The sequence below is a fragment of the Colletotrichum scovillei genome, assembly GCF_011075155.1.
Source record: "Colletotrichum scovillei strain TJNH1 chromosome Unknown Contig00001, whole genome shotgun sequence".
NCBI classification, from domain to species: Eukaryota; Fungi; Ascomycota; class Sordariomycetes; order Glomerellales; family Glomerellaceae; genus Colletotrichum; species Colletotrichum scovillei.
The window spans coordinates 1,248,212-1,273,940 of record NW_023336259.1 but is presented as its reverse complement, the minus strand read 5'-3'; the positions used below and the strand labels follow the sequence as shown (position 1 = coordinate 1,273,940).

The window sequence follows — 25,729 nt, the reverse complement described above, 5'->3', positions numbered from 1 at the left end:
TCTGCGGCGAAAAGAGCCAGGTTCGGCTCGCGGCAATAATGGTGGTTGGAGCAAAGACGCGACTTCTTTCTGCAAAATTGCAATTCACATGAAGAATCAGGTGTGGTTAGCGCAATGGGCGATTTGAATTGTAGAGAGCCAGCAAAAGAGTTTCAATGCTGTTGCAATGGTTCTCTTGGTAGACACCCGATTTGATGTTGGTTGGATCTTGTAAGTTGATTGGACGAACACTTGTTCGCATTCAGCTTTGGTCGAGTACCAAAGGAAGGCTACCGTTGAGTGACCTAGGTATGCTGGCGTGTAAAAGCGGTTAAGGCGATCTTAAGATCATCGAAATGACCCCGCACATGAGATGTGCGATCCTGCCGGAACCCGCCCGCTATTCTGCGCGTTGAAGAATTCTAGTTCGTAATCAACACGATCCCGCCGTGCGTAACCGCGTTGTGTTTGTTGACTCGACAGGGATTGGCCAGGTGATGGTACCGCAGAATGGGATGAACTTCTGCCAGGCAAGGACGGTAAGGATGCAGGTACGCAGATGCTGGGAGCTGAGCATATAAGACTTCCAAGCGGCAAAACGGGTTGACCAATAGGTCGAGTTGAGAATGGCTCCTCCGCAGCAACACATTACTGGCGGCGGTGATGAGGCATGTTAAGGTGATATCCGCTTGCAGATGTAGAGAGAGGAATTGCCCGAGGCACTTGCGTTCTTAAGTTTATTGATTGTTTCAGCGGTTGAGCGTTGCTATAACTTTAAACACTTGTCAAAGTAGACAAGGCGGGGGAAGTGGATCTGTGGGCTCATGAAGATGAATACTGCAGTAACCTCGGGTCGATCAGTATGATAGATTAGTAGAGAATGGAATAATGAGCAAACAATGCGTTGAAGGATGATGTTGAATTTCCCTTTGCTTTGCAAATAGATGTCTAAGTTACCTAGCAGCAGAACGTTGAGGAACGCCGCGCCGGGGCGATGGTTCACCTGGCTTAGTCATCTGCCATTGGCGCACTGGGGCGCACCTCCCTCACCAAAGTAAACACTGAATGTGGCACGGCTGGTGGTCGTCACCCTGCTGAGCGGATTGGCACGTGAAGTGACCCTGACCAAAGCTAATTTCCGGCCCAATCAGTTCCCTGCAGAGGACCGTCATGCGGTGCGCGACCGCGTCCTTTCCGAAATTTGTTGACATCGAAGTACTCCGTACCCTTCATTTCGCATCCCGCTCAACGACAGATCCCCTTTCTGTACTACGCGATCACGAACTCAACACGCCGAAACGATTCTGAATTTGTGCGAAAAGACGCTCTAGTTACGACCGGAAAGCTGCTGTCCGTCATCGGACGCAACGGCATCGTTTGCGGGGCCTGTACCTGTAGCTGCGTCGTTCTAGTAATACTTGGCCATCGAAATCGAAAGAATCCCACTTGACGATCCCCCGGTTTCGCCCACCGAGACCGCCCGCCCCCTTCGACGCTCGGATGATGGTCTAGGGGCAGCTCATGAAGGCGCTTTCAATACCAAAAGCAGACCATATATCGACAATCTAAGCTTTACCGCTGTTTCGTCAGAAAGGGTGGCCGACGGCTGTTGGACGATATCAACGAACAGGCTTTGGCTGAAGGCCCGCCATTCGTACAACTGGCAACCTCTGCCTTGAAGTTGGGCGGCAGGTGCCCCAAAACCAGTCGCAAAGATGGCTCCCGCGGGTGGTGGAAACATTAAGGTGGTGGTGAGAGTGAGACCATTCAATAGTAGAGGTACGGGTCACAGTTGTGACGTCTCCGCGTACCCCTCGAGCGGGTGCGCGAACGGGAACATGCGGTCGACCGAAATGCTGACCACTACACAGAGATCGACCGTGGCTCAAAATGTATTATCGAGATGAAAGACAACCAGACCGTCCTTACCCCGCCGTCCGAAGCTCATGCAAAAAATGCAAAAGACGCTGGCCAGAAAGTGTTCGCCTTCGACAGGTCGTACTGGTCATTTGATCGCAAGGACAACCATTATGCCGGCCAAGACAACCTATTCGACGACCTTGGTCAGCCTCTTCTCGAGAATGCCTTTGGCGGTTACAACAATTGTATTTTCGCCTATGGCCAAACAGGTTCCGGAAAGTCGTATTCCATGATGGGATACGGCAAGGAAGTTGGTATCATCCCAATGATTTGCCAAGATATGTTTAGAAGGATCTCAGCCCTGCAAGAGGATAAGCACTTGCGGTGTACGGTCGAAGTGTCATACCTCGAAATCTACAACGAACGAGTGCGAGATCTGTTGAACCCGGCAACGAAAGGAAATCTCAAGGTCCGAGAGCATCCGTCGACCGGCCCATACGTCGAAGACTTGGCGAAGCTGGTCGTTGGCAGCTTCCAGGAGATCGAGCACTTGATGGACGAGGGAAACAAGGCCAGAACTGTCGCCGCAACAAACATGAACGAGACGTCAAGTCGAAGTCACGCAGTTTTCACCTTGATGCTCACCCAGAAAAGATTCGACCCCGATACAAAGATGGAAATGGAAAAGGTCGCCAAAATTAGTCTGGTTGACTTGGCTGGTTCAGAAAGAGCTACATCAACAGGTGCCACAGGTGCTCGACTGAAGGAAGGTGCAGAGATCAACAGATCACTATCCTCCCTGGGTCGAGTCATCTCAGCCTTGGCAGATATTTCCGTGGGGAAAAAGAAGAAGGGTCCCGGCGGACAAGTTCCGTATCGAGACAGTGTTCTCACGTGGCTGCTCAAAGACTCATTAGGTGGAAACAGTATGACGGCCATGATTGCAGCCATCAGTCCAGCAGACATCAACTATGACGAAACCCTCAGTACCTTGCGATACGCCGACTCTGCGAAGAGAATCAAGAACCACGCGGTTGTCAACGAGGATGCCAACGCCCGTATGATCAGAGAACTCAAGGAAGAGCTTGCTCTGCTGAGAGGTCAACTAGGGGGAGGAAGTGTTGGGGCAGGCGCGGCTGGAGGAGCTGCCGGCGGTACCGTCACGTCAGAAGAGGTCTATCCGGAAGGCACTCCTCTAGAACAGCAATTCGTGTCGATTACATCTAGCGACGGCGCTGTGAAGAAGGTTTCCAAGGCCGAGATTGCAGAGCAACTCAATCAGAGTGAAAAGCTATTGACAGATCTCAATCAGACCTGGGAGCAAAAGCTGCAAAAGACGGAGGAGATCCACAAGGAACGAGAGGCCGCACTCGAAGAACTCGGTATCAGCATTGAAAAGGGCTTCATCGGACTTTCCACTCCGAAGAAGATGCCCCATTTGGTCAACCTTTCAGACGATCCGCTACTTGCCGAGTGTCTTGTATACAACCTCAAGCCAGGTCTGACCACGGTTGGAAACATGGACACCAATGCTGACAACCAAGCAAATATTCGTCTTAACGGGACTCGCATCATGCACGACCATTGCGCTTTTGAAAACGGACCCGATGGTACCGTAATGGTCATTCCGAAGGAGGGAGCGTCTGTCATGGTCAACGGCAAACGAATCGAGGAGCCTAAACAGTTGCACTCCGGTTATCGTGTTATCTTGGGTGACTTCCATATTTTCCGCTTCAATCACCCTATGGAAGCCCAAAAGGAAAGAGCAGACAAGAACCTGTTGCGTCAATCTGTGACGGCTAGTCAGTTGCAGAATCTCGAAAAGAGCATGCCGACGCCAGCTGTCAGCCCGCGACCTGGACACGAACGGAACTGGAGCAAAGCTGGTTCAGACTTTGGCGACAGTCGGCCGGACTCTCCGATACCGTTTCGTGCTGGACGTGACAACGACTTCATGTTCGCAAGACGAGAGGCAGCAGAAGCTATACTGGGCCCGAACCAAAATTTGGCTAGTCTCACTGACGAGGAGCTCAATGCACTATTCGAAGGTATCCAACGAGCGCGTGCCGAGCGTGTCAATGTCCGCGATGGGGATGATGACACGGAATCTGTCACCTCATATCCGATTCGAGAAAAGTACATGTCGACTGGCACAATTGATAACTTCTCTCTCGATACCGCCCTCACTATGCCTTCGACTCCAAAGCAGGGTGAAGTAGACGACAAGTTGAGGGAAGTGCGAGAGGAGATGCAATCTCAGCTTGACCGGCAGAAAGAGGAGTATCAAGACCAGCTTAAGACAGCTGAAGCGGCCAACGTCGAAGTGGAGGAGATCAAGAAGGAAAAGGTCAGGATGGAAGAAACCTTACAGTCGCTTAAGGAGGATATGCAACAACAATTGGAGGTGCAACGTCGCCAATTCGAAGAGAAGCTCGAAAAAATGGATCCCTTGAAGAGGCCAAAGGCAAATCCCAAGCTCTCTGACGAAGAAATTGAGACTGCAAAGCAAGTCGTGAAGCTGTGGCGGACTAGGCGCTACGTGCGCATGGCGGAAGCAGTGCTGCAACACGCCTCAACTTTGAAGGAAGCGCAAATCATGAGCAACGAGCTTGACGAGGGTGTAGTCTTCCAATTCACTGTCGTGGACCTCGGCCATTCCCTTTGCTCTACCTACGACATGGTTCTAAATGGGTTGACTGGCGAAGGAGACGACATCCCCCTCGAAGAAACACAAAAGCCATGCATCGGCGTGCGCGTTGTTGACTACAAGAACTGCGTTGTGCATCTTTGGAGTCTGGAGAAGCTACACGACCGGGTTAGACAAATGCGGCAAATGCACCAGTATCTTGACCAGCCAGAGTATGCTCAGCACCTGAGTCTTGATAACCCGTTCATCGAGACTTGCATGCCGCAGTATACGCTTGTAGGAGAGGTCGACGTGCCGCTAAAGGCTGTCTTTGAAAGCAGGGTTCAAGACTTCGCCCTGGATATTCTCTCTCCCCATACGTCCCATGCCATCGGCATGATCAAGCTTTCGCTGGAGCCATCGCACGCTAGAGCACCATCCAACACGCTGAAATTCAACGTTGTGATGCACGAAATGGTCGGCTTCGCCGAAAGAGAGGGCACGGAGGTTCATGCTCAACTGTTCATCCCTGGGGTCTCGGAGGAAGATGGCATCACCACCACGCAGTGGGTCAAAGATTTTGACGAAGGGCCTATTCGCTTTGAGAGCGTACATAGTATGAGCGTTCCTCTTTTCAGCCCGCAAACCGTCACCCTCAGAGCAGCTATTTTCGCCAAAGTTTCAGCAATGCACCTGGACAAATTACTGAGCTGGGACGACATGCGCGATGCTGTACCATTGTCCAGAGGAAAAGGCAAGGGAGCGCGCATCGCTGAGTCACAATTTTTCACCGAAGAGAAGCACGACGTATTGGCAAGGATACAGATTCTCGAACTGAACGAGGAAGGAGAGTACGCACCCGTTGAAGTAGCACAAACGAGTGAGATGGACGGCGGTACTTTCCAACTTCACCAAGGGCTCCAACGCCGCATTGCCATCAACATCACGCACAGTTCTGGCGATGCTCTGCCCTGGGACGACGCAATGAACCTGAGGGTGGGTAAGGTTCAGCTTCTTGATCAGTCAGGAAAGTCGCCAGATATGACGTCAACGTCACCTACCATCACCCTCAAGCTCGCCAACAAGCCTGCCTTCCGCGATAACGCCAATGGTACCCGAAGCATCACGCTGACCGGCCAATGGGATTCGAGCTTACACAACTCCCTGCTTCTGGATAGAGTGACCGCGGATAAGTATCGTGTTCAGATGACGGTTGCCTGGGAAATTAGTTCCAGCAAGTTTGCGGAACCGATGAAGTTTGCGATGCATGTCTGCTGCCAAATCATGTCAAGATCATGGGTGCGACAGACGTCAATGTTCTCCTCGCTGTGGCAAAGCGTCCGTTTCGTTCATGCAACGAGTGCCATATTCACACTGTCGATGCGGCCGGCTCCTATCAAGAGAATAGGCGACTTGTGGCGGATGAGCAGCCAGCACGACTACGTCAAAGGAGAAGAGCAGCTCACTACCTGGACCCCTCGGGGAGTCTCCCTGGTTAGCGACTTCATTCTTTCTCGCAAGAAGAGAAAGCGAATTGCGGAAATTGGAGCAGTGCAGACCCTCCTCAAGAAGATTGGTCTGCCAGAGCCGAAGCTGAAGGCGACAGAGGAGGAGACACCAGAAGAAGACCTGCCGCCCCAACCCACGTATCAAAACGACGATGACGATCTGTTGAACGACACACCAGAGAGCTCGCAGGTGCCAGAGGACGACGAACTTCTCAACGGAGACGGGCAAGAAACGCCACAGCCAGAGGGGGAAACTGAGGCAGTGCAAGCAGCTCAAGAACCAGAGATACCCGAGCGAGAGAAGCACATCCTTGAGAAATGCATCAAGCTCTGGAACAAGTACCCCGATCCGCTGCTGCAGATTCTCAGCCCAACGAATACTGATCCGCCGACGGACGGCTCTGCGCCGGAGGCTTCCGCTCCGCCGAGCCTGATCCCAACGATTATCCGAGTTCCGAAGAACCCCAAGGTTCTCAAGGGCGGCTATCTGCTGATTCCTAACAGCAGCTCTACGAGATGGGTTAAAAGATTTGTGGAACTGCGACGGCCATACCTGCACATCCATTCTGTCACTGATGGGGATGAAGTGGCCATCGTCAGCCTACGAAACTCACGCGTCGACAGCCAGCCTGGCGTTATCGGGCTCTTGTCGGGTGACGACGATGACACGGGTTCGCAAACCAACGGCAGTGTAGAAGAATTCCGCCCGAGCCATAGACGAACTGCGTCTGGACGTGTCATCTCAACCATTTGGACAGGCACCGGTACAGGTGGCGCAGCCAATGGACCTGGCGGAGGCTTGCAGAGGCTAAGTGAGCGACTGCAAGCTGGAGTTTTCGCGATTTACGGCACGGACAATACTTGGCTTTTCGCTGCACGTAGCGAGCGGGACAAGATGGACTGGATCTTCCGCATCGACCAGAGCTACTTCTCGAGCAGCGACAGCGCCAACGGCAGCGGATCGGGCACCCCCGATAGATATGATGATTCTCTCATCGGCGGGTACTGATTCTGGGGACCAGTCATGAGTTCATCAACGAACCTCTTGTTTCCTATCTTACCAGTCTAGAAAGACGAAACCCCAATTTGAAACGACGGCATTGCATGAGCATTGGGCTCACGCTCATTTCAACGACATTTTCTCTTTGTTCCGTTTGTATAACGCACGACACGACTTGCAGTATACCCTCTATGGCTTGGAAAATAGGATTGCGGAGGGGAGAGAGCAGGAGGAGGAAGAGCTGAGACGGAAGACGGAAGTCGGAAGACAGCCGATAATTGTCTTTTGGTTTGGGAGAGGTTGGCTATAGACGAGGTGGACGGACACGCAGGAAAGAAACCTGCTGCACAACGAATGACACAAAAATCTAGACAGAGACAGAGAGCTGCCCCTGGGAAAAGAGGGGGGGATGCAAATGAGGCCAGCCTGAGGCAATGTGCGCTCGTTCTTCTTGGTTGCCACGAAGACTTGGAAACCCGGCTTGCGGTTAGGTGAGAGGGCTTGCACGATGATATTCTACAGTCATGCTGCCTGGCTACTGCATATAGTTTTACGAAGATATATCTAATGATTAAATGGTTCGAAGCAAGATCGTCGAGTTATAAATGATAATTTCTGGAATGTGGGAAATAAACGTCTATTCTGGCGTACACATGGCTTCAAAGCCGTTTAGATGTCTACGTCTACCGTCTTCGCCAATGCGTTGCGGCCTAGCCCATTCAGAGTCTCCTCCGCACCAATCATACGTGCTCATCCTTCCCCGAGGGTAGTGATGTACAACGAAGGTAGCCGCTCTCTACACCCAGAGAGGTGTCGAAGATGCCCGAGACGCAGAGGTCTCGCGCGTCCTGACGGCATTGACTCTTCGCGAATCAGCTGAACCCGTATCCATGGATAGATAGATCCCACAGCCCGTCGAATACTACCCAAGAGTACTCGGGGAGAGATCACGTTGCTTCGTCGATGGCTTCGCTCCCCATTGCGCTATAAAAAGAAGGCCGAAAATAAGGAAGCAGATGCTCAATACAAGAACTGGTACATGAATCCGACCAAAGTTCGACTGGTAAATGGAACGTCGATTTAGGAATTACAACTTTGCACTCTCGGCGACTTCGCCAATCTTGAGCTTGCCGCCGTACTTTTCGAGCACCTTTTCGTTGTGGTACTTCCAAAACACCTTTGTCGCGTTCTTGCCGGCGAAGCGCTTGAGGATCTTTTCGCCGCCGGGGTGCTCTGATTGGAAGGCTGGAAGAAGTTTGTCAGCATACGGAGTAGATCATGGGTGATGGTGAGGAAGCGTGTGCGGTGATGAGAATGAGAGAGAGAGAGAGAGAGAGGGTGGGCGGCGGTCTTGGCGGAAATTGGGGGCCAACTGCGGCCATGATGATGAGGATGCGTAAGTGGTCGCCGTACCTGTGATGTCGTAGACGCCGTTCTCGACAATGAGCCACATGTCCTTCTCGGTCTTGTGCTGGGCGACCTCTTGGGTGGTGAACGTCTTGGACATTTTGGCGGTGTTTAGAAGGGGTTGCGTGAGGGGTTCGGTGGATTGCGTTATTGTAAGCCGAGTGTTGACAGGTTACTGAAAGTATTACAGGTGTAGGTTGTGAGATGTCTGGTGAGAATTTGGTGTGAGGTTGATGAGATTTGGAAGTGAGTTGATGAAGAGGAAAACGACGGAAATGGGGGAAGCACGGGGTTTGGCGTTGGCGTTTGTTCGGTGTCATCGCAGCGGCAATGCACCACACGCTGAACTGCACTCACCGGTCCGAGTGCGTGCGGTGCTGGGCAGCGCGCGTGGTTGTGTGTGTGTCGTCTCACTTTTGTCGAGTCAAACTTACCTCGGCTCATCTAGGCGCGAACAACGGGGCGACGTCATTCGATTCGTCCGCTGCTGATTGGGGGTTGGTGGGTGACTCCGCCCGGCACTAAGGGCCCCCAAGGGTGAGGGGAGCACGGGAGGAAACCTGGAGTAGCAAAATGCGGGAGCAAATCACGAGACTCGCATTTCTCATCGGCAGTGCTACCAAACATCCGAGGCTCCGCTGGACTTTGTGTCTGTACCACCCTTGAATACGTACAAATGCTGGTCATGCTGGGGCTTTGGATGTGTGTGACCTTTTGTTTCTTAGCTTTTTTTGTGTGATTACTTACTCCCTGGGTCAAGGATATCCGGGGTATTGCTGGGGTCGATCAGGCACATGGGATTATGGCAACGATGCCGAGGGCAGATAACAGCTTTGCTGTCCATACCCGGTAGAGACCATGGTACGGGGATCTTTTCTCTCTTACTACATGCACACATCTATCAAGATGATGAGCGGCGATGTTAGTACAGTGTATAGGGGAGTTCTCGCACAAGAGAAACGAAAAGCAGAAGCAAATCCACAGGAGCACCATGCCATGACCAATCCCGTCTAAACCCCAGCGCCAAAAACACCTAGCTAACTATGCAAGTGTGCTCGCATGCCCCTGAGGGGAGAGCTACTCTAAAATTGTACAATCATGCTTCCTTTATCCAGCGCCCGTCTAAACATGTTGGCGAACCCAGCGGTTCCCTGGCAGTCGCTTGCCTCGTACTTTTCTATGGCCTTGGGCATCCACTTTCGGTAATCCTCGATTCGATGTTCATTCTAATGATGAGCTGTGAGTAATGGCCAAAGTAGTAGAGGAGAAAGCTTGCGCTCATCCACCCCCTAAAAAAACAAGCAGATCAAGCCAAGGGGGGTGAACATACCGAAGGATGCGTGCTCATAAACTCTGGAACCTCCTCTGCTTGCCCCTGCTTAGCCGCCATATCCATACGCTGCCAAAACGCAATGGCCTCGCGCGGGTCGTAGCACGCCTCCGCCATGAGCATCAGGCCAATATAGTCCGCCTCGCTCTCCTGCTTCCTCCCCATCGGCCGCGCAAACATGAGATCCATGAACCCGGTACCCAGGTACTGCACGAGTGCCATGGCCGGCGGGAACATGCCCGAGAGTATCACCATGCTGCCGAGAAAGATGTTGGGCCCGATGGACTGCGTCCAGCGCTCGCCGACGTGTTGCGCGAGGTTGTGCGCGATCTCGTGGCCCAGCACGGCCGCCAACCCGTCCTCGTTGCGCGTCAGGCGCAGGATGCCGCTATGCACAAACACCTTCCCGCCGGGGAGCACGAACGCGTTGAGGGTCGTCGGGTCGTCAATCACGCGGACCTCCCAGTCCTGGTCCTCGAGTCCGGAGACGGGGATCAGCCGGCGCATGACGCGCTGCACCATCAGCACGCGCGGGTCCCACGAGGGTAGGAACCGGCCGCCCTGGGACTCGACGTCGTAGATGACGCGCTTGACCTGCTGGGCCGACAGCGTCTCGACCGAGGCCTCGGAGTAGCAGTTGAAGCGCCTGCGGCCCGAGACGGGGACGGTCTGGGTGTTGAAGTACACAAAGGCGATGCCCGCGAGGACGGCCACGACGGCGGTGCCGGCGAAGCCGCGGGACTTGAAGAAGCGCCCGATGTCGTCGACCGTCATGAGAGGCTTCGCGGTCCGGATGTTGTATTCTCGGAGGACTTCGCGGTGGGCGGGGTTGCGGGGGTCGTAGCCGCCGGGCCCCTTCCCCGCAGCCGGCCGCCGGATCGTCTGGGAAAAGAGTCGGGGATATTGTTGTTGTAGCCGGGCATTATTTCGTATTACTGGGAAGGGAGGGATTCGGGCTTGCTGTCGTGTGGCGGGGAGGGAAAGGCCGGCGAGTTGACGGGGCGCGGCGCGGAGGGCGGGCGGCCGCAGGAGAGCGCGGAGGGTGAACATGGCTGCGGGCGCAGTGGCTCGCGCCGGAGAAGCGGGCTGGGCCGGAGGTCAGGCGCTTCTTTCGTTGCCTCGGCGTAAGAGCCTTTACGCGGTTGACGAGCGGGTGCAGCTGTTGCGAGCGGGAATCGAGCGTGGGATTGTGCGATATGAAGAGTTTCGTTGATGCTGTCATCATTTCGGAGTTCTTCCATGGAAAGAGCTGACGACGGCGATAACGATAAGAGGTGTGGCGTTGGAAATTTTACACCAGCCACAGCAGGGTCAATTCTTCAAGGTAAGGTAGCACGGTAAGTACGTCGTCCACAAGGATTACAATCCGTCAACTTTTGACTTTTGGTGTTGTAAGCATTCAACCATGTTACGACATGGGATGTCTAAGCCTCATGTGTAGCTTCAATTCATGTCTCCTTAAATCATCAATGCCACGAAATGTCGTTGGACGCCATCTTCAGTGAACGCCGGTCTCAAGCCAGCAACCAGGCTACTTAGCAGAGATGACGACTTGTAAATAATGGCTGGATTGGTCCTTGGTTCTTTTATCTTACACGTGGCTGGCTACTTCTTATCCACGGGTAGTTATCGTGAGAATCACTCTAATTGCTGACCTACTAGAATGGGTCTTTCATCCGCTCCTCGTGATCAATCATCCCCGGTACCCTGCTAGGGTCAGTAGCTCAGACCGTCAGCTTATGGGGGTGACAATTTCCTCGCACTGAGGAAGATTTTGGTAATGCGCTGGGATATTTCGAAGGTGTTCGATTCCTTGAGTTCAATATCAACTTAGTTCTGGGTTTGTTTGAAATCTTAGAGCAGTTTACCTTTTGCCTCGTATTCTCTCATAGACCTCATATTCCAAGACTCTCTGAACACGTAGGAACCCCGTACCATTCAATAATGGGCTCCATCCCTCTCGACCTCTCCCACCTCTCCCCCTCCGCCCTACCCATCCCTCACGATCCCCCCTCCACCGCAAAGATCGTCTCAGCCCTCTCCCTCCACGCTCACTACGAAGGCGGCTTCTACATAGAGACGGACCGCGCCCCGACCTCAATCCCCTCCCCGTTCCCAGCAACGCCCGCCTCAGCCTCGGACGGGGCAGCACCCTCGACCAACGATCCAGACTGCCCTCCGCCGACGACCGAGCAGCAGAGGCGCGCCCTCTCGTCCGCGATATTCTACTACCTCACCCCGTCCTCGCCCATAGGCCACTTCCACCGCAACCGCTCGCGCATAACGCACTCCCTGCACCGCGGCCGCGGCCGCTACGTCGTCCTCCACCCGGACGGCGTGATCGAGAGTTTTGTTGTGGGCAGCAACGTCGCTGCGGGCGAGAGGTTGCAGTGGACTGTCGAGGGGGGCGCTTATAAGGCCAGCTTCGTGTTGCCGGACGAAGACGAGGGCGCATCGTCGTCGTCGGTGGCGTCTTCGAGTGAGGGGTTGCTGATTACCGAGGTCGCTGTACCGGGGTGGGAGCCTTGTGATCAGAACTTCTTAACGCGGGAGAAGCTGTTTGAGTTGGTGGGCGAGGAGAAGGCGAAGGGGCTGGAATGGTTAATCAAGAAGGAGTAACTAAAGACTTTGAAAAGTAGAGAAAGGAATGGATTGGGGCGTTGAACGCTCGGGAGGGATTGGAAGAACAAGTATGGTATCTTTTTGTGCTATGCAGTATGTTTCTAAAGTCATAATCGTACAGGCCTATGTGCGCCGCTCAAACCGTTGATTCGCATCGCCTATGCAACTTCTCGCAAGCCTGTATGCACATAGATATCGTAGCGAGCTATCTTGAGCTCTTATTGCACACGTGCTGGTGTTTCTCGTTTGAAGCACGGCCTAGTCTAAATTGTCGTCCGACAAATTTGTCGCGGAAATCAGAAGGGGGAAAACAGGAAGACAGGATAAGACTCCGGCTTCGCCATACGTGAAGAGCGCCCCGTCTATTGGAAAGTTCGTTAGATCATGTAACTCGTTTCAGTCGGTCATTTCCTTGTTCTCCGGCGAACTTTGCGCAGCAATGGCTTCATCCGGGTATGGTTTGCGGCCCCATACAACCCAGACATGCTGATAAGCATGTATTTGCATGTTGGAAATGTCTCTGCGGACATCGACCAGAGAAACCTATGTCACAGACTGCATGTCAGAAAAACAGAATGGAATATCGAATAATTCCTCTCGAGCAAGACTTACCTGCACCTCTTCCTGCTGTCTTTCCAACACCTGCGTAAAGAGTGCCATGCTGAATCCGCTGAGGCCGTCCAAGAAATTCTGCTCCCACAGCCTCCCGACATGCTTGTGCCTGGGATGCTTGGCCCAGCCGTTGATCGGGATCTTGAAAACGCGCTGGTGGACGTCCACAAAGCCCACCTCCTCATACCACTCTCGTAGCATGTGTGCTCTAGACAAGGGGCGCGCAATCATTTCACTGGCGAGGTTCATGTCGTCTACCCAGCGAGATAGAGGTGAGTCGGGGGCGAGTGTGTCATCGTCGCTCGTCGCCTCGAGGTTGAAATCCTGAGACTCCAACCAGCCGCCCGGGCGCAGGGAGTCGAACGCCTGGCGTATGACTTCGTTTTTGAAATCGCCAAATGACCCGAGCAGAACGCGGGTGTGAACGTAGTCGAATGGTTCTTCCCATTGCCACGATTGTGCGCTGCCGGTAGAAAGGTCAGGACAGTGTGTACAGGGGGGGAAACCGTTGTCAGATGAAAAGTCACAACACTCACGCATCTTCGATGTAAAAGTGAACGTTTGGTGGGACGGCGTTACTTTGGATCGGTGACAGGTCGATACCGACTATCTTGGCTTCCGGGTACACATCTCCCATATCCATGGCCCAGGCCCCCGTACCTGTGCCGACGTCGAGGATCCGCTTGGGACTCCCTTCGACGGCGATCGGGGCGAAGTGTAACCTGCCGCTGAACAATTCTGTGAGTGCAAGCGATTGAAGATCTAGACGCTCCTGCTCTGCAGGGTCGTTGGGGAAGACATAGGCTGGATCGAGTGTGTGAGCTTCTCGAATACGAGCCGAGTAGAGGGCCAAGCTACTGAACACTTACAGCCTGCTCGATATGCATGATACGTCCTGCCGAAATGTCTGGGGAAACACTCGACGTCGTCGGGTAGCGATTCAGTCTCCCTGCACGAACGTTGTTAGTCAGTGTAAATGAGGCTAAAGTAGTTCCGCGTGGCAGGCATTACCCCTCATGAGGATCGGGCTGGTGGAGTTTGTTAGTGACATCGGACGAACGATGGGTAATTAGACCTAGTTTTTTTAAAAGACAACAAAAGGGGTCCAAGTCAAAACGTACATCGACTTCAATGTGGCTGTCGTGCAGGGATGACTTGTCGGGGATTGCCTCAAATGTAAATTCGAAACCATGAAGACGACCATCGGCGACACCTGGTGGGAGAAAAGACATGACTGTGGTCTGCGACATGAACAAGGTGACATAAGATGAGGTGCAAAGCTCGAAGCTCGAATGGCGGGCTATGCTGGATACTTTAGCTGGGCGCTGTGTATCCGCCTCCCGGAGCTTTTTATCTGCGAGCTAACGTTGACGGATTCGGAACGACGGTTGTTCGATTCCGGTTGAGCGCCAGCCTCATGGAAGACTCGATGGAACGAGTGGATGCGATTGTGTCAGCTTCTTCGCGATCGATCGTCGACGAGATGATTGGAACAAAGGAAGAAAGACGCTTCTGGCGTTGTTCTTGGAACGCTGCGGTGGAATATGCGCACGTGTTTCTCGGGAAGTTGAAGCGTTCCTGGTGCTGCTGCTGATGATGCAGTCGCCACCCTTCTCACAGCTATTAAGACAATTGCGAACCTGCTGTATAGGAGCGGGGGATGCAGTTGGGCATCAAAGACGGACGGCCAAGAATCGAACGACCGAGTAGATAACGAGGAGAATCGGAGCCGAGAAGGTTCGCAAGAGCAGTGGCAAATGAGGGCGAACACCAGACCAGATCCCGATGGAAAACAAAGTTTGGGTTATTGAGCTCGATGTTGAGGTTGTTGAGGTAGGTGGAGGGCGGGAGGGGAGGGAAGTGTATGAGCTTTGTGTATGAGTGAGTGTGAGTGAATGAGTGAGTGAGTGGGTGGGTGGATGAGAGTGTCAGAATCTCAAAGCGAGCGAGCGATGGACCCAGACAGCTGGGTCGGCCTTGGTCGGTCTGAATCCGCGAGGGCGGGAAAGGCGGGAACGAAAACACGGGGAGACCCAGACACCCAGACTTGCCAGACCCAACGGGTTGGAACTTGGGACTTGGGTTGGTGTGGTTGTTTGGAATTTTGGTCGTGGTTGTTTGCTCGACTGAGTCCTCCATTAGGACTATTGCTGCGTCGTCTGACTGACACGATAGGTACCCACGAACCCGGAGACCCTGGACCCTGGGACCTGGGATTTCTGGCTCGGCGGCCCCCCTCCCTCTCTCCCTCCCCTCGCCTCCCATCCTGCTAATTGATTTAGTCTCTACCTTACCTTACCTTACCTAGTTATCCGTTGGAGCACATGGGCGACTAAGCTTCCGAGGTCACTCACTGGCCAAAAGCCTGCGTGGGATTGACAGAAAAGAACGCCCTTTTGAGAAGTGTTTAACTTTGGGACCTGGCGCTTTCTTCCCCGATTTGCTACCGGATGTCGGGACGTTCTCAAGGAGGGGAGGGGAGGGGAGCAGCAGGGGTGGAGAATGGAAGACGGCGAATGGCCTTTTTATCGGCCGATAAAGGGGAAACTTACCTAGGGGAAGGGGGGTCACCAAATCGCCGGGACTGGTTACTAGATACTATCAAGAATCATCCTTCTTATCATCTCTCGGACCTTTACGGGCGTTTCTTCTTTTTTCTTATTGTAATTTCTGGCGTAATTCTTTTCCAAGCCCTTCCATCTAGCGGGTGTGTGGGCTGCTGCATGAGGAGGGGTAAAAGCAAATGGATATATGCACAACGTTTTCAAAAGGTCAGAACCAACGAAGTTTTTTTTAGTTTTTTTTCCTGCTTCAGCCATGTGCAAACGGCTGCAGAAAAGGAATACAGGGTGCCACAGCTGCGGGAGAAGACGAAAAGAAATAAGAGGCGGATCGTAGGTTCAAGAGGGAAAACACGCCCGAAAGTTCCCCAATCGACTACCTAACCGAGCCATTGTTACCTCGCTCGTCACCAACCGGACGTCTTTAGAAACAAAAAAGAGACAAAGAGATGCCAATGTAACATCTGACACGAGGGTAAGAGAGAGAGGGGTGGTGGGAAGAAAAAGCTCCCATGTGGCTCGGAACCGACAGCCTAGACATACATGTCCAACACCACCACCAGGACCTTCCCTCTCCATGGATCACGACTTTCATGCGGCCATGCGGACCACCGTATGCAGTAGGAAGCTGCACAACTAAGTTGGTTGGCGTCAGGCCAAAGAAGAGCTGGTGGAATGGTAAACCGCGATTTGCCTATAACAGGTGGGGAGAGCTGGAGTCGCATTCTCTCACACACACTTTACGAACGCATGCCTTCTTCATACATGATCGAATGAGAGTATCTTCTCGCTCAGCTAGTGAAAGCAGATGCTTTCTCTATGGCCTCTCGCCACCTTATCCCAAGGTAAGTAAGTTTTCAATGGTTGACTCTCCGCAGCCTCACAAACCAAACGTTGGAACCGCTCGAAAGACGGTGTGACGGACGGGTCCGCGGAAAGGAAAGGCCCAGTCTAGGCAAATGCAGCAGGGCGTGATGTGCATGTGCACTACACCAACAACAACTTAACAAGCCGACCTGCATGGTTGTCTGTCCCGCCCCTCGGAATCTGAATGGGCGGACAGGTTTGGCACTAGTTTTACTGTGCCGCACAGAAAACGCCCAGAGCTTTGGAGGTGAGAAGCTGTCCCCGGTTCTCGGGCCCTGTTCCCAGCTTTTCGCTCTCGTTGAGTCGTTGGAGCAGAAGGAGGAAGAGACATAAATGTATGAGATAGGTGAGAGTGTGAGTTGTGAGTGTGTGAACCAACCACTTTGCCCAGCCATATCCCAAGGCAGATTGTCTGCCCCTTCCATCTGACACACAGACCTCTTTAGCTGTTTTTCTTGGTTTCGTTTGAACCTAAGACATGGGAATTCCTCCTCCTGGGAAAGACATAATTTTGCCCGTCCCAGAAGGCTGGTTCGTCGTGTTCTCTTGTGCTATGTCGTGTCGTGAGTGAGCATGTGCGTCCGTGTTCTGTGTCTGTGTGCCCTGCCTGCACTGCACGCCTGAAAGCTGATATGTCACAAATTTGTTCATCTCTTGCCAGGTTACAGTTACACAACAGAAATGGGCATTCTTTCTGTATTACCCTGTCGGCACGCAGCAGCTTTCGCTCCATCACGCACGCACGCAACGCTGTTTCTTCTCGACCGTATTTGTCGAGATGCATCAAGGTAGATGTCCATTCGCTTCCCGCCTAGACCCAGATTTTCGCGAGGCGAGGTGGGTTGAAGTTGTAGTGAGGGGGGATGGACGATCGTGGGAGACACCAAGGTCCGGACACAATTGCCCGGCAAACATGACTTGTGTTTCGCTCCTCTGCTTCACGTCAGTTCCATGTGATGATCGCCGGCGTTACGAATTTTTCGTTGAAATTTCAATCGGGCGTTGGAGAAAGATCCAGATCAGGTTTCAGTACGGAAACTTTGGTGATCGTTCATTGGCATTCCAGTGATGGAATCATGCTTTCGATATCCGGTCACGTTCGACTATGTACCACTCGCTGCTGCTGTCCGTCTGAACTCCCAGGACTGCCCGAGACTCGCTAATTTCCGCTGCCGATCAGACGTACGGATAGCTTGAATAAGAAACCCTGCCCAACCCTGTCAAAGGCCATGGGTATGCCCGAGTCACCAACCTGTTGGTTTCAACAGAAGTATGTAAACCACCCGCGAGCATATAATAAGAGCTGCGGTAAACTCCGTTGCTCGCCAGAGGGATGTCGTTCGTCTGCTCGAGTCCCAGGATATCGGTACCACGGGCGCCAGGACAGAATGGAAACCTGGGCAAGACCCCACCATCCCTGGCCCTGCGTGTAATGGGGGTGACTGTCACGAAATTCCCAGGTTCGCTTTGATGATTTCTTTTGCCAAGTCAACCCTCCGGCAGGCAAACATTTGATCAGCGTACGGAGGTGATCAGTACCTTCCGGTCTAGGCATCTCACCCTTCCCCGAAGTTCCCACATCCAACCAGGCAATGGGTGCCAAGGTTGGAGCCGGAGCGCGTTTACGCCGAGGCGATGTGCGTCTATTGCGTGCCAAGAACCGCGTAAGCTTGGAGCTTCAGTCAGTGGTCCATTATGGTGTAAAGATCCTCTGCTGTCTCTCTTCTCGCCAAATTCAGGTCGCGTTCTTCGCCATCTTGACTAGCGGAATTTGTCTCCTTGTGATGTTTGAGTCGTGGTGACCGGCATGATGTTCCGTTTGGTGGGTGGTAGAGGTTATTTTGACAATCGAGACTCGGATCCAAGAGTGATGCTTTTTGTAGTCCCAGATCTCGTGGGTGCCTACCGAAAACACCGGATTATCCTCCTGCATCTACTTTCCATCTTATCGTCAGGCTAGTCTGCGTGATCTGTTGCGCGGGCGAGAGTCCGAAGAAGGCGCAGACGAAAGACGCCAATACCTCGACCTTATCCCTGCTCTTCGACGTCTACGTCGTTGACATATCCGCCGTTTTCCACCTTCCCTTCTTCTCCTCCAAGAACCTCACATCGCCTATCTGTAGACTCGACATATCTCGAGTGAAGTCGTAAGTACTCTTGCAGACCTCAGCTAGCATATTTCAGTGTTGCCTTGGGTAATGATTTCTCTTCATAAGGCTTGACCCTAGGTCAAGCGTGCCTCGGGACCTCCATTTCCGTTTCCCTTGGTATCGTTGTGCTCACGACCAATAGTTCGAAGCGTATTCGCGATTTCCGACTTTGGATTCAATAACCATACTCATGGGAATACGAAATCGCATAGATACTGTCGAATTTCCCGGGTGGATGCCACAAGCTTCTCTTCTGTTCATCTGAGAAGTTTTCCCTTGTCATATGACCAAACTCGGTGATGAGTCGCGCGAGCGCAAAGAAAAGATCCAGACGGAGAAACTCCTCCGCCTCGCCCTTCTCTGAGTTTGCGTCGTCATCGTCAACATACGTGATATCCTCACCCAAAAGCCACGCGGTAAATCTCTCAATGACCTCTCTTCTTCGCCTTCTTAACCCGCACAACAAACTCCTCAAAGCTCACCGCGTCAGCACTCTTCCGGCCAACATCATCATCAACACGCACGTCCCGGCTCCAGCCCTTGATAAGAGCCCGCCAGTAACAGACCTCGGCCGCGGGGCTCAGATACCCGCGACCAGAGAATAACGCCTGCTGCCGTCTCGCGATCCCGCGCGCCACATCCGGGTGCTCCTCCAACCACCGGACCGTCGCCTCCAGGTCCGACCAGTCCGGCTTGACAAACACCATGTTGGCTTCCTCTGCGCGGAGCGTCGTCGGCCACTGCTCCAGTGTTCTCGATGAGAGTTGTTGCTGCTGCTGCTGCTGCTGCTGATCCCGCGGCTTGGCTTGGGAAGAAGCAGTCTGGGTCAACTCTGACTGGCCTCCTGATAGTAGGGAACTCGAGTACACCGGCTCAACCAGGTGCGTCGTATGCTGCATCCACTCCAGCGGCGGACTCAACACCACGCTCTCGCAAAGCTGATGAAACTGCAGCCGGCCAGAGTACGACACGCCCCCGGTGTGGATGATGTACTTGTACTTGCAGAAATCCTCAATCGCCAGCGCGTTCGTCGCGTTCTCACCGTTGTTCGTCCACTCGAGCGCCTGCACGTCGGCCCACCCCGCGTCCTTTGTGAGTTGGATGAGGTCCTGTCGGGATCGCGGGTTTGCGCTCGCGCCGTTGTTGAACCACGACGTGCCGCGCCACACGGCCCGGGCGTCCTTCTTTTCGAACGGCAGGCTGGCTTCGATCTCGGCAATGGCGGAGGCTGCGTGGGGGAGGGAGCGGATGAAGGGTTGGGTCCATGCCCAGAAGGAGAAGTGGGGGATCGGGAAGATGTGTCGAGGGGGCGAGGAGGACGAGGACGATATCCGCGCCGGACGGCTATGGGACCAGGTGTGTTTGATGGGCGTGTCTTGGATGTAGAGGTTGAAGTAGGTGTCTGGTAGAGGGGTTGGCGAGGTGAGGATGGCGCGGTGTAGCTGGTGGAGGGCGGCGCTTTGTCGCTGGGTCTTTGGTGTTAGTGTCCGAGATTCGAGATCTTTTCATCTCCCTCTGATTGGAAGTGGAAACTATGTAAGCATCGATGTGGAACTCACCTCGATCCATTGATCTGACATGTCCACAGGTCTCGGCGCCTGCAGTATCAGTATCCTATTGTCTTTGATCTGCCCTAGCAGCGAGGCGGAAGCGTCGCCGAGTCCGAGCTGGAATTCTCCCTCTGCCGCGGCCAGGTCAATCTCCTTTGTCAGGCCAGGGAACGTCGTCTGGCATTGTTGCTCGTTTAGATGGAGGTTTTCAAAATCAGATGCCGCTCCAGTCGCAAGGCCGGCCTTCTTTTTCCGGTCAAAAGACACCGCCGTGGATTGATGTCCTGTTAGGGGACTCCAGAGCCTCTCTCGCGGATAAAATAGGACGTAAGTGACGAGGACGAGAGTGGCTGCCACGAAAACTGGCCCTACTCGCCGCGCAGCCTTTCTTTGGCGCATGGTTCTTTTTCTTTTTCTTTTTCTTTTTTTGCTTCCTTCCTAGACCGACAGACTAGAACGTCATATCAAAGTATGGTTGGAGTGTAACCGAGAGAGAATGGACGTCAAATTTGAAGTAACGTGGTCTGAAGTCGGTATTTCAGATGGTTTGACCGGTCACTTCAAAACGAGGTGTCCCCTGCTCTTAACATGCGACACTGCTGGGGAGCGGGGTCTCCCGCGAAAGAGAGTTTTGCAGCATGTAGACGAACCCAAGTGTTAGGAGAAGCAAGTCACTGTCGCTTTATCGGAGACTCGAGCGCCATCCTATAAAGTAGAGCCAAACTGCTACCATGCCAAGAACCAGTGGCTGTATCGGGCGGGGCCGGATATTCGGCATGTAAAGCGATTCGAAGGGCATACCTCGAAGTTCCTTGATATTGTGCCGCGACGAGAGGAAGGATCAGTACAGACTTCCGTACGAGGAAATCAGGAACGTTCGGAGCCGACGTTGGACTATGGCCTGATTCATCCCCGCCGAGCCGTCAGCGAACCTGTGGTGGGAGTTTGGGTGGCAGGTCCTCCCTCAAAGGATATGCCTTGAAGAGAAGGCGTGTGGTGTTCGGGCGGGGGGATCTCGACGCCAATTGGCCTGGAGGTCACTTTCCCCAAACACATGCTCGTCCCAGTCCACCAATCATCTTACACATTCATATTGAATCGTTGCAACGTCCCCCGGATTTCCGCTAGACTGCCGCTTTCCCGGCGGAACCGAAAACCCATTGACATAGCCACGGGAGGAAGCGTCTTGGGATCACAAGCTTGTGGTGGCTGTGCCATTCTCTGCAGTCCCGTGCTGATGGTAGACTTGACCACGTATGTCGCAATTATATAAGTAGGCGGTCAAAGCTGCCCTGGTTGACGAAAGGAGGAAAGAAAGTCCTGCCTTGGGGAGCTCTGCGCTGGAACCATCGGTAGCACCGGGTAGCACCGACAGATCAAAGCAGATCTGTCCTGAAATTCGCCGAAGAAACTGAGGTGAGTGAGCAGAGGACTTTGGCATCATGCCTAGTTCCGTGCCGTATCACGAAATAGCCGGCAGTTAGCGCAAGCTACGGCACATTCTCCGCTTTTGCCGGAGCAGTCTACGGCGTCTTCCCGATCGATCCAGCGGACGACATGCCGTAGCCCCGACTCAGTGTCGACCTTTAAAGATGTCTCAGAAGTCTGCCCCAGAGAAAGCGCCTCAACACCTATGGGTTCTTCAATGTATAGTAGTTACATGGCAGTTCTTCGTAACCTCCGCGATTATACATAGTCTGGCGGCCATCTGGGTACCATCGCAGCAATGACGGCTCCGAACACCGAACATGAGGGGTGCAATCGCTTGGGTGACACAGTGAGTGGCTGTTTGCATTGCTTAGCATCATCTCGACAACGGCAATAATCTCCTGAAGACCTGAAATTGGAGGAAGCCCACAGACCATCGCTAAGTCCCGTGCCGAATCCTGCAGAACTGAGCCTCAACTTCAAATTTCACGTCGACTTTGACTTCAATTTTACCTGAGGTTCTTCCTCGTCTTCAGTCTCAACTCATCTAACTTTAATTTAGCAGATTGAGCACATGATCGAGGACTTACCAGAGCATCATGCATCTAGGAGAATGGAGGGTCACACTGGTAGAGTTGATGAAAGAACTACGTCATAATCAAACAAATGAATTACAATCGTTGTTGCTTTTTCGCAACAATACGTACAAAAATCTTGCGCCTGCATAGAAAAGGATTCAGGGTCCTTTGCGGCTTTTGTAAAGCAGCAAAGCCAGCACCAAGACTCAACTCCAAATAAAACCGTTTCCATGCCGTGTTATTCACTGTTCAGAAGCCGGGGACTCCCGTACCCTGGGTGTCATTGATAAACTAACGAAAGAGCGGCCAAGCCGTACATCAAATCTAGTGCTTCATGCGAATTAAGAGCAAATGCCCTTTGGATATCGTTTGTACATCCAGCAATAGCTGGGCCAATCTTCATGGCTTCAGTTTCTTACAACAGGAAGGCGCCGAACATGGTGAACAGGGCGGCAAGACCGGCAACAGCCAAAGGAGCCTTCTCGATGGGGCTACCGAAGGTCATGCCAGCAGCAGCGTTGGAAGAGCCAGTGGCGGAAGCGCCGCCGGAAGCAGTGGCAGAGGCAACACCTCCGGTGGTCTCGCCGTCTGAAGCAGAGTCACCAGCGGTCTGGGAGCCATCGCCATCGAGACCGGGGCCAGTGCCAGCGCCAGCGGTCATGTACTGTTGGTTTGTTAGTAGCCTACTCTTCTCAAGGAAAAGAATGGATATAATTTACCTTCTCGGCAGCGGAGGGGATGGTAGGGATCTTAGTGGGGTCGACCATCCAGACGGAGTCAGAGGTAGGGCAAGCGACAGAGTGGGAGGTAGAGGCGGCACCACCGTCACCAGTGGGGGCGGGGTACTTGGAGAGAGCGCTCTTGAAGTTGGCGTACTCATCAAGCTCGGAGACGGTGCTGCCGCTGATCTCGACGATACCGTACTTGTTGGCCTCCTGGGAGTACTCGTACATGAGACCACCAGAGTAGACACCGGTCATCTCGGAGTTCATGAGAGCCTCCATCTCGTCGAAGGTACGGGTGTTGGTGTTGCAACCGTACTCAGACAGGCTGTATCATTGGTTAGCTTGAAGAAAGTAGACAGGGCATATTCGTGTTGCTTACAAAATGGGGATACCGTAGTCGGTGAAGTTCTTAACCTTGACGTCCCATCCAGACTGCTTGAAGCTGGAGCTGCACCAGGAGTAGTCGTTGAAGGCGAAGAAGTCGGAGCGGGCATCATCGCTACCGCAGTTGAAGTACTCGGCGGACTGCATGCGGTTGTCGGCGACATCGGCGGCAGAGTAGCCGACGGGGACGTGGCGAAGGCCGCGGGAGGCCATGTAGTTCTTGATGTCACGGGTGACAGCCTTGACATAGGGGGCAGTCAAGGTGGTGTTGGCCTCATCGTGGATGACCTCGTTTCCGGAGAAGAAGGCGAGGGTGTTGTCGTACTGGGCAAACTCCTCGACGGTGGCGAAGACGCTCTGGAGGTAGACGGCGTTGTAAGAAGGGTGGGGGTCGGCGCGGTTGATGGAGTACTTGGGGTTGTTGACATCGGCAACGAGGTAGATGCCAGCGTCGGCGAGCTTCTGCATGCACTCCTTGTGGTCCTTGGAGTTATCGACGGAGTAGACACGGATGGTGTTCACACCGAGGTCCTTGAACTTGGGAATGTCACGACCGCAGATGGTGGTATCGGCCAGGGGGTCGACGTTCTCGGAAGAGCCACCGGGCTGGTAGTCGATACCACGGACGTAGAAGCGGGTGCCATCAGCGTAGAAAGCTATTCGAGTCCATATCAGTCAATTGGGTCAGAATGATGCGATATTTGGTGATCCATACCGTTGCCGGAGGCGGAGACTGCGGGCAAGGAACGGGCCTTGATGGGGGCCTCGCGCTCAGTAGCAGTAGGCTTGGCCGAGACGACGGACAGGGCCGCAAGGGCGGAGATGGCAGCGACAGACTTCATTGTGAATATGTGTGCGAAGGAACCAAAGTGAATTCCCAAAAACCCAAGGTGATGATCAGAAAGTGCCAAGCGATAGAATGTTCCGAAAGAGTGAGGAACAGTTGAATGTGAGCTGCGAAAGGGGTGAAGTTTCGGAGTCCAAAAGGGTTGTTGATTAAAAGGGTTGGTCGGTTTAGTGAAAGGTAGATGAGGAAATAAAGTCAACCAAAGCGAGGGAGTTGACTGTGTGGATTTATTGAAGAGGAAAGGGAGGCGCACTCGAACCCGGGGGAAACGGCAGCGAGAGGTCGGATGAGGATTTTGGGAGAGAATGACGAGAAGGAGAGAAAGAGAGAGGTCGGGCGGGAAGGAGGAGGGAGGTGGATGATTAAAAAACGGCGTGATTGACGGTGGTGGTACGCAGTACTTCGCACATTACCTGGGTTGTTAGTGTATTCGTACACTAGGTACCTTACTCCGTACCTGCTATTCGTACAAGCGAGTAACCAAGAAGGAGGAGCAGGGCAAGCCGCAAAGTGGAATTCGTTCTCTGCAACCCACACCCCCCAGACTCTGGGAGGTGAAGGTCTCCACCGCGCGCCCTCTTTCCCAGTCTCCGAGTCTCCTCCCAGACTTTGCGGCCCTGGTCCAGATTTCCCTTGCCTTGCCAGCTTGCCAAGGAAAGGACCGACAGGAGTCGTGGACGGTGGACCACGCCGCCCGGGGAGGAAAGGAAGGGGAGGGAAGAGCCCAAGGGGGGGAATAGGAGCAGCAGCCGTTCATTCGCCTGGTTGATTCTAGTGTCTCGTGGTGTCTGTCAGACAACCGCACCATCGTCCTTGACTGGCTGGATGGCAGCTGTTCTCTCTTGCTTGGACGTTTCTCCTGGGAAGACATTTGCGAGTCCAATTCAGGGGATGGGAAGGGAAGGCGTGGGTCACAATTCTCCATTCATATGGACCTAAGAGGAAAGAGGGGCGTGGCTGCAGACAGCGGGAAGGTGGGATGGAGCTAAATCGGGTTCCCGGCAAGCAAGAGCAAAACTCAATTGGCTGTTGAGCAGGCACTCAGCCGGTGACCCTTCTTAAAGCCACACCCCATCTTGCTCAATTTGATCAGGTTGTGTATTGTAAACACGGGCAGAAAGATTATTGGTGATGTAATTCTGTCAGGTCGTCCAGCGTCCGTCTCTGGGCGCGTTGCACCGGCGCGTCTGGGCACAGACTTTTTTGTCCACGTCGTCAACAACCATCACCTTGCGGCTTGCCGTGGCCCGTTTGGCTCTCTCACGCTCTACCAACTCCGTATGGGTACCAAAAGAGAGGCAGCACATTTTTGCTTTATTCCCCATCCGTCGCACCTTGGAAACAATCCCATTATTCCATCCCCATTGCTTCAAGTCGCCTGGTCGAACCCGCTGAAACGCAACAAAAACGACGATCGCCCTTGGGACCAGCCTTTTTTCGAGGCACCGAGACGCTACGAACCAGTAGCACCGCCCATCAGCATGCCTTGCAATGCCGTTGAGCCGCTTGGCCGTCACGCCGCCTCCGAGTGCCAGTCTCACTCAGCAATTTGTACCTGATGTGGTTTTTCTTTCTTTCCGGTTTGGCTCGTATCCAAAAACTCTTGTTGAGTATCTGTGCCTTTAATCGCCACAGCCATGAACACGCCTCCGGACGAAAAAAGAACACGAATTTCCCCACACACCATCGAGGCAC

General features: G+C 53.4%; 7 protein-coding genes across 7 annotated transcripts; 2 read left to right on the top strand and 5 right to left on the bottom strand.

The window, feature by feature from the left end:
- Positions 1 to 1,206: 1,206 nt before the first annotated feature.
- On the top strand, positions 1,207 to 7,469 carry HER10_EVM0010227 (kinesin motor domain-containing protein). The gene is made up of 2 exons (XM_035479694.1): positions 1,207 to 1,758; positions 1,851 to 7,469. Exons 1-2 carry the CDS (start codon positions 1,695 to 1,697, stop codon positions 6,980 to 6,982), a joined length of 5,196 nt encoding a protein of 1,731 aa, XP_035338821.1. The 5' UTR covers positions 1,207 to 1,694; the 3' UTR covers positions 6,983 to 7,469.
- A 591-nt stretch (positions 7,470 to 8,060) lies between these two features.
- On the bottom strand, positions 8,061 to 8,480 carry HER10_EVM0013208 (cytochrome b5; the record flags this gene model as incomplete). The annotated part of the gene is made up of 2 exons (XM_035482572.1): positions 8,061 to 8,218; positions 8,387 to 8,480. 2 exons carry the CDS (start codon positions 8,478 to 8,480, stop codon positions 8,061 to 8,063), a joined length of 252 nt encoding a protein of 83 aa, XP_035339080.1.
- Positions 8,481 to 9,293: 813 nt separating this feature from the next.
- HER10_EVM0001311 (peptidase family M48) lies at positions 9,294 to 10,911 on the bottom strand. The gene is made up of 2 exons (XM_035471066.1): positions 9,711 to 10,911; positions 9,294 to 9,606 (listed from the first exon to the last, which is right to left on the bottom strand). The coding sequence occupies exons 1-2, from the start codon at positions 10,758 to 10,760 to the stop codon at positions 9,463 to 9,465; spliced, it is 1,194 nt and encodes a 397-aa protein (XP_035337976.1). The 5' UTR covers positions 10,761 to 10,911; the 3' UTR covers positions 9,294 to 9,462.
- A 743-nt stretch (positions 10,912 to 11,654) lies between these two features.
- On the top strand, positions 11,655 to 12,329 carry HER10_EVM0008724 (uncharacterized protein; the record flags this gene model as incomplete). Its single annotated transcript, XM_035478234.1, has 1 exon — positions 11,655 to 12,329. The coding sequence occupies one exon, from the start codon at positions 11,655 to 11,657 to the stop codon at positions 12,327 to 12,329; it is 675 nt and encodes a 224-aa protein (XP_035338679.1).
- Positions 12,330 to 12,517: 188 nt separating this feature from the next.
- HER10_EVM0003926 (methyltransferase) lies at positions 12,518 to 14,206 on the bottom strand. The gene is made up of 6 exons (XM_035473587.1): positions 14,066 to 14,206; positions 13,956 to 13,972; positions 13,814 to 13,893; positions 13,481 to 13,748; positions 12,945 to 13,407; positions 12,518 to 12,875 (listed from the first exon to the last, which is right to left on the bottom strand). The coding sequence occupies exons 1-6, from the start codon at positions 14,192 to 14,194 to the stop codon at positions 12,729 to 12,731; spliced, it is 1,104 nt and encodes a 367-aa protein (XP_035338224.1). The 5' UTR covers positions 14,195 to 14,206; the 3' UTR covers positions 12,518 to 12,728.
- A 4,741-nt stretch (positions 14,207 to 18,947) lies between these two features.
- HER10_EVM0001119 (uncharacterized protein) lies at positions 18,948 to 20,553 on the bottom strand (the record flags this gene model as incomplete). Its single annotated transcript, XM_035470878.1, has 2 exons — positions 20,082 to 20,553; positions 18,948 to 19,988 (listed from the first exon to the last, which is right to left on the bottom strand). The coding sequence occupies exons 1-2, from the start codon at positions 20,469 to 20,471 to the stop codon at positions 18,948 to 18,950; spliced, it is 1,431 nt and encodes a 476-aa protein (XP_035337955.1). The 5' UTR covers positions 20,472 to 20,553.
- Positions 20,554 to 22,152: 1,599 nt separating this feature from the next.
- Positions 22,153 to 24,685, bottom strand: HER10_EVM0009506 (glycolipid anchored surface protein). The gene is made up of 4 exons (XM_035478992.1): positions 23,903 to 24,685; positions 23,183 to 23,843; positions 22,798 to 23,128; positions 22,153 to 22,742 (listed from the first exon to the last, which is right to left on the bottom strand). Exons 1-4 carry the CDS (start codon positions 24,027 to 24,029, stop codon positions 22,494 to 22,496), a joined length of 1,368 nt encoding a protein of 455 aa, XP_035338750.1. The 5' UTR covers positions 24,030 to 24,685; the 3' UTR covers positions 22,153 to 22,493.
- Between the last annotated feature and the right edge of the window lie 1,044 nt (positions 24,686 to 25,729).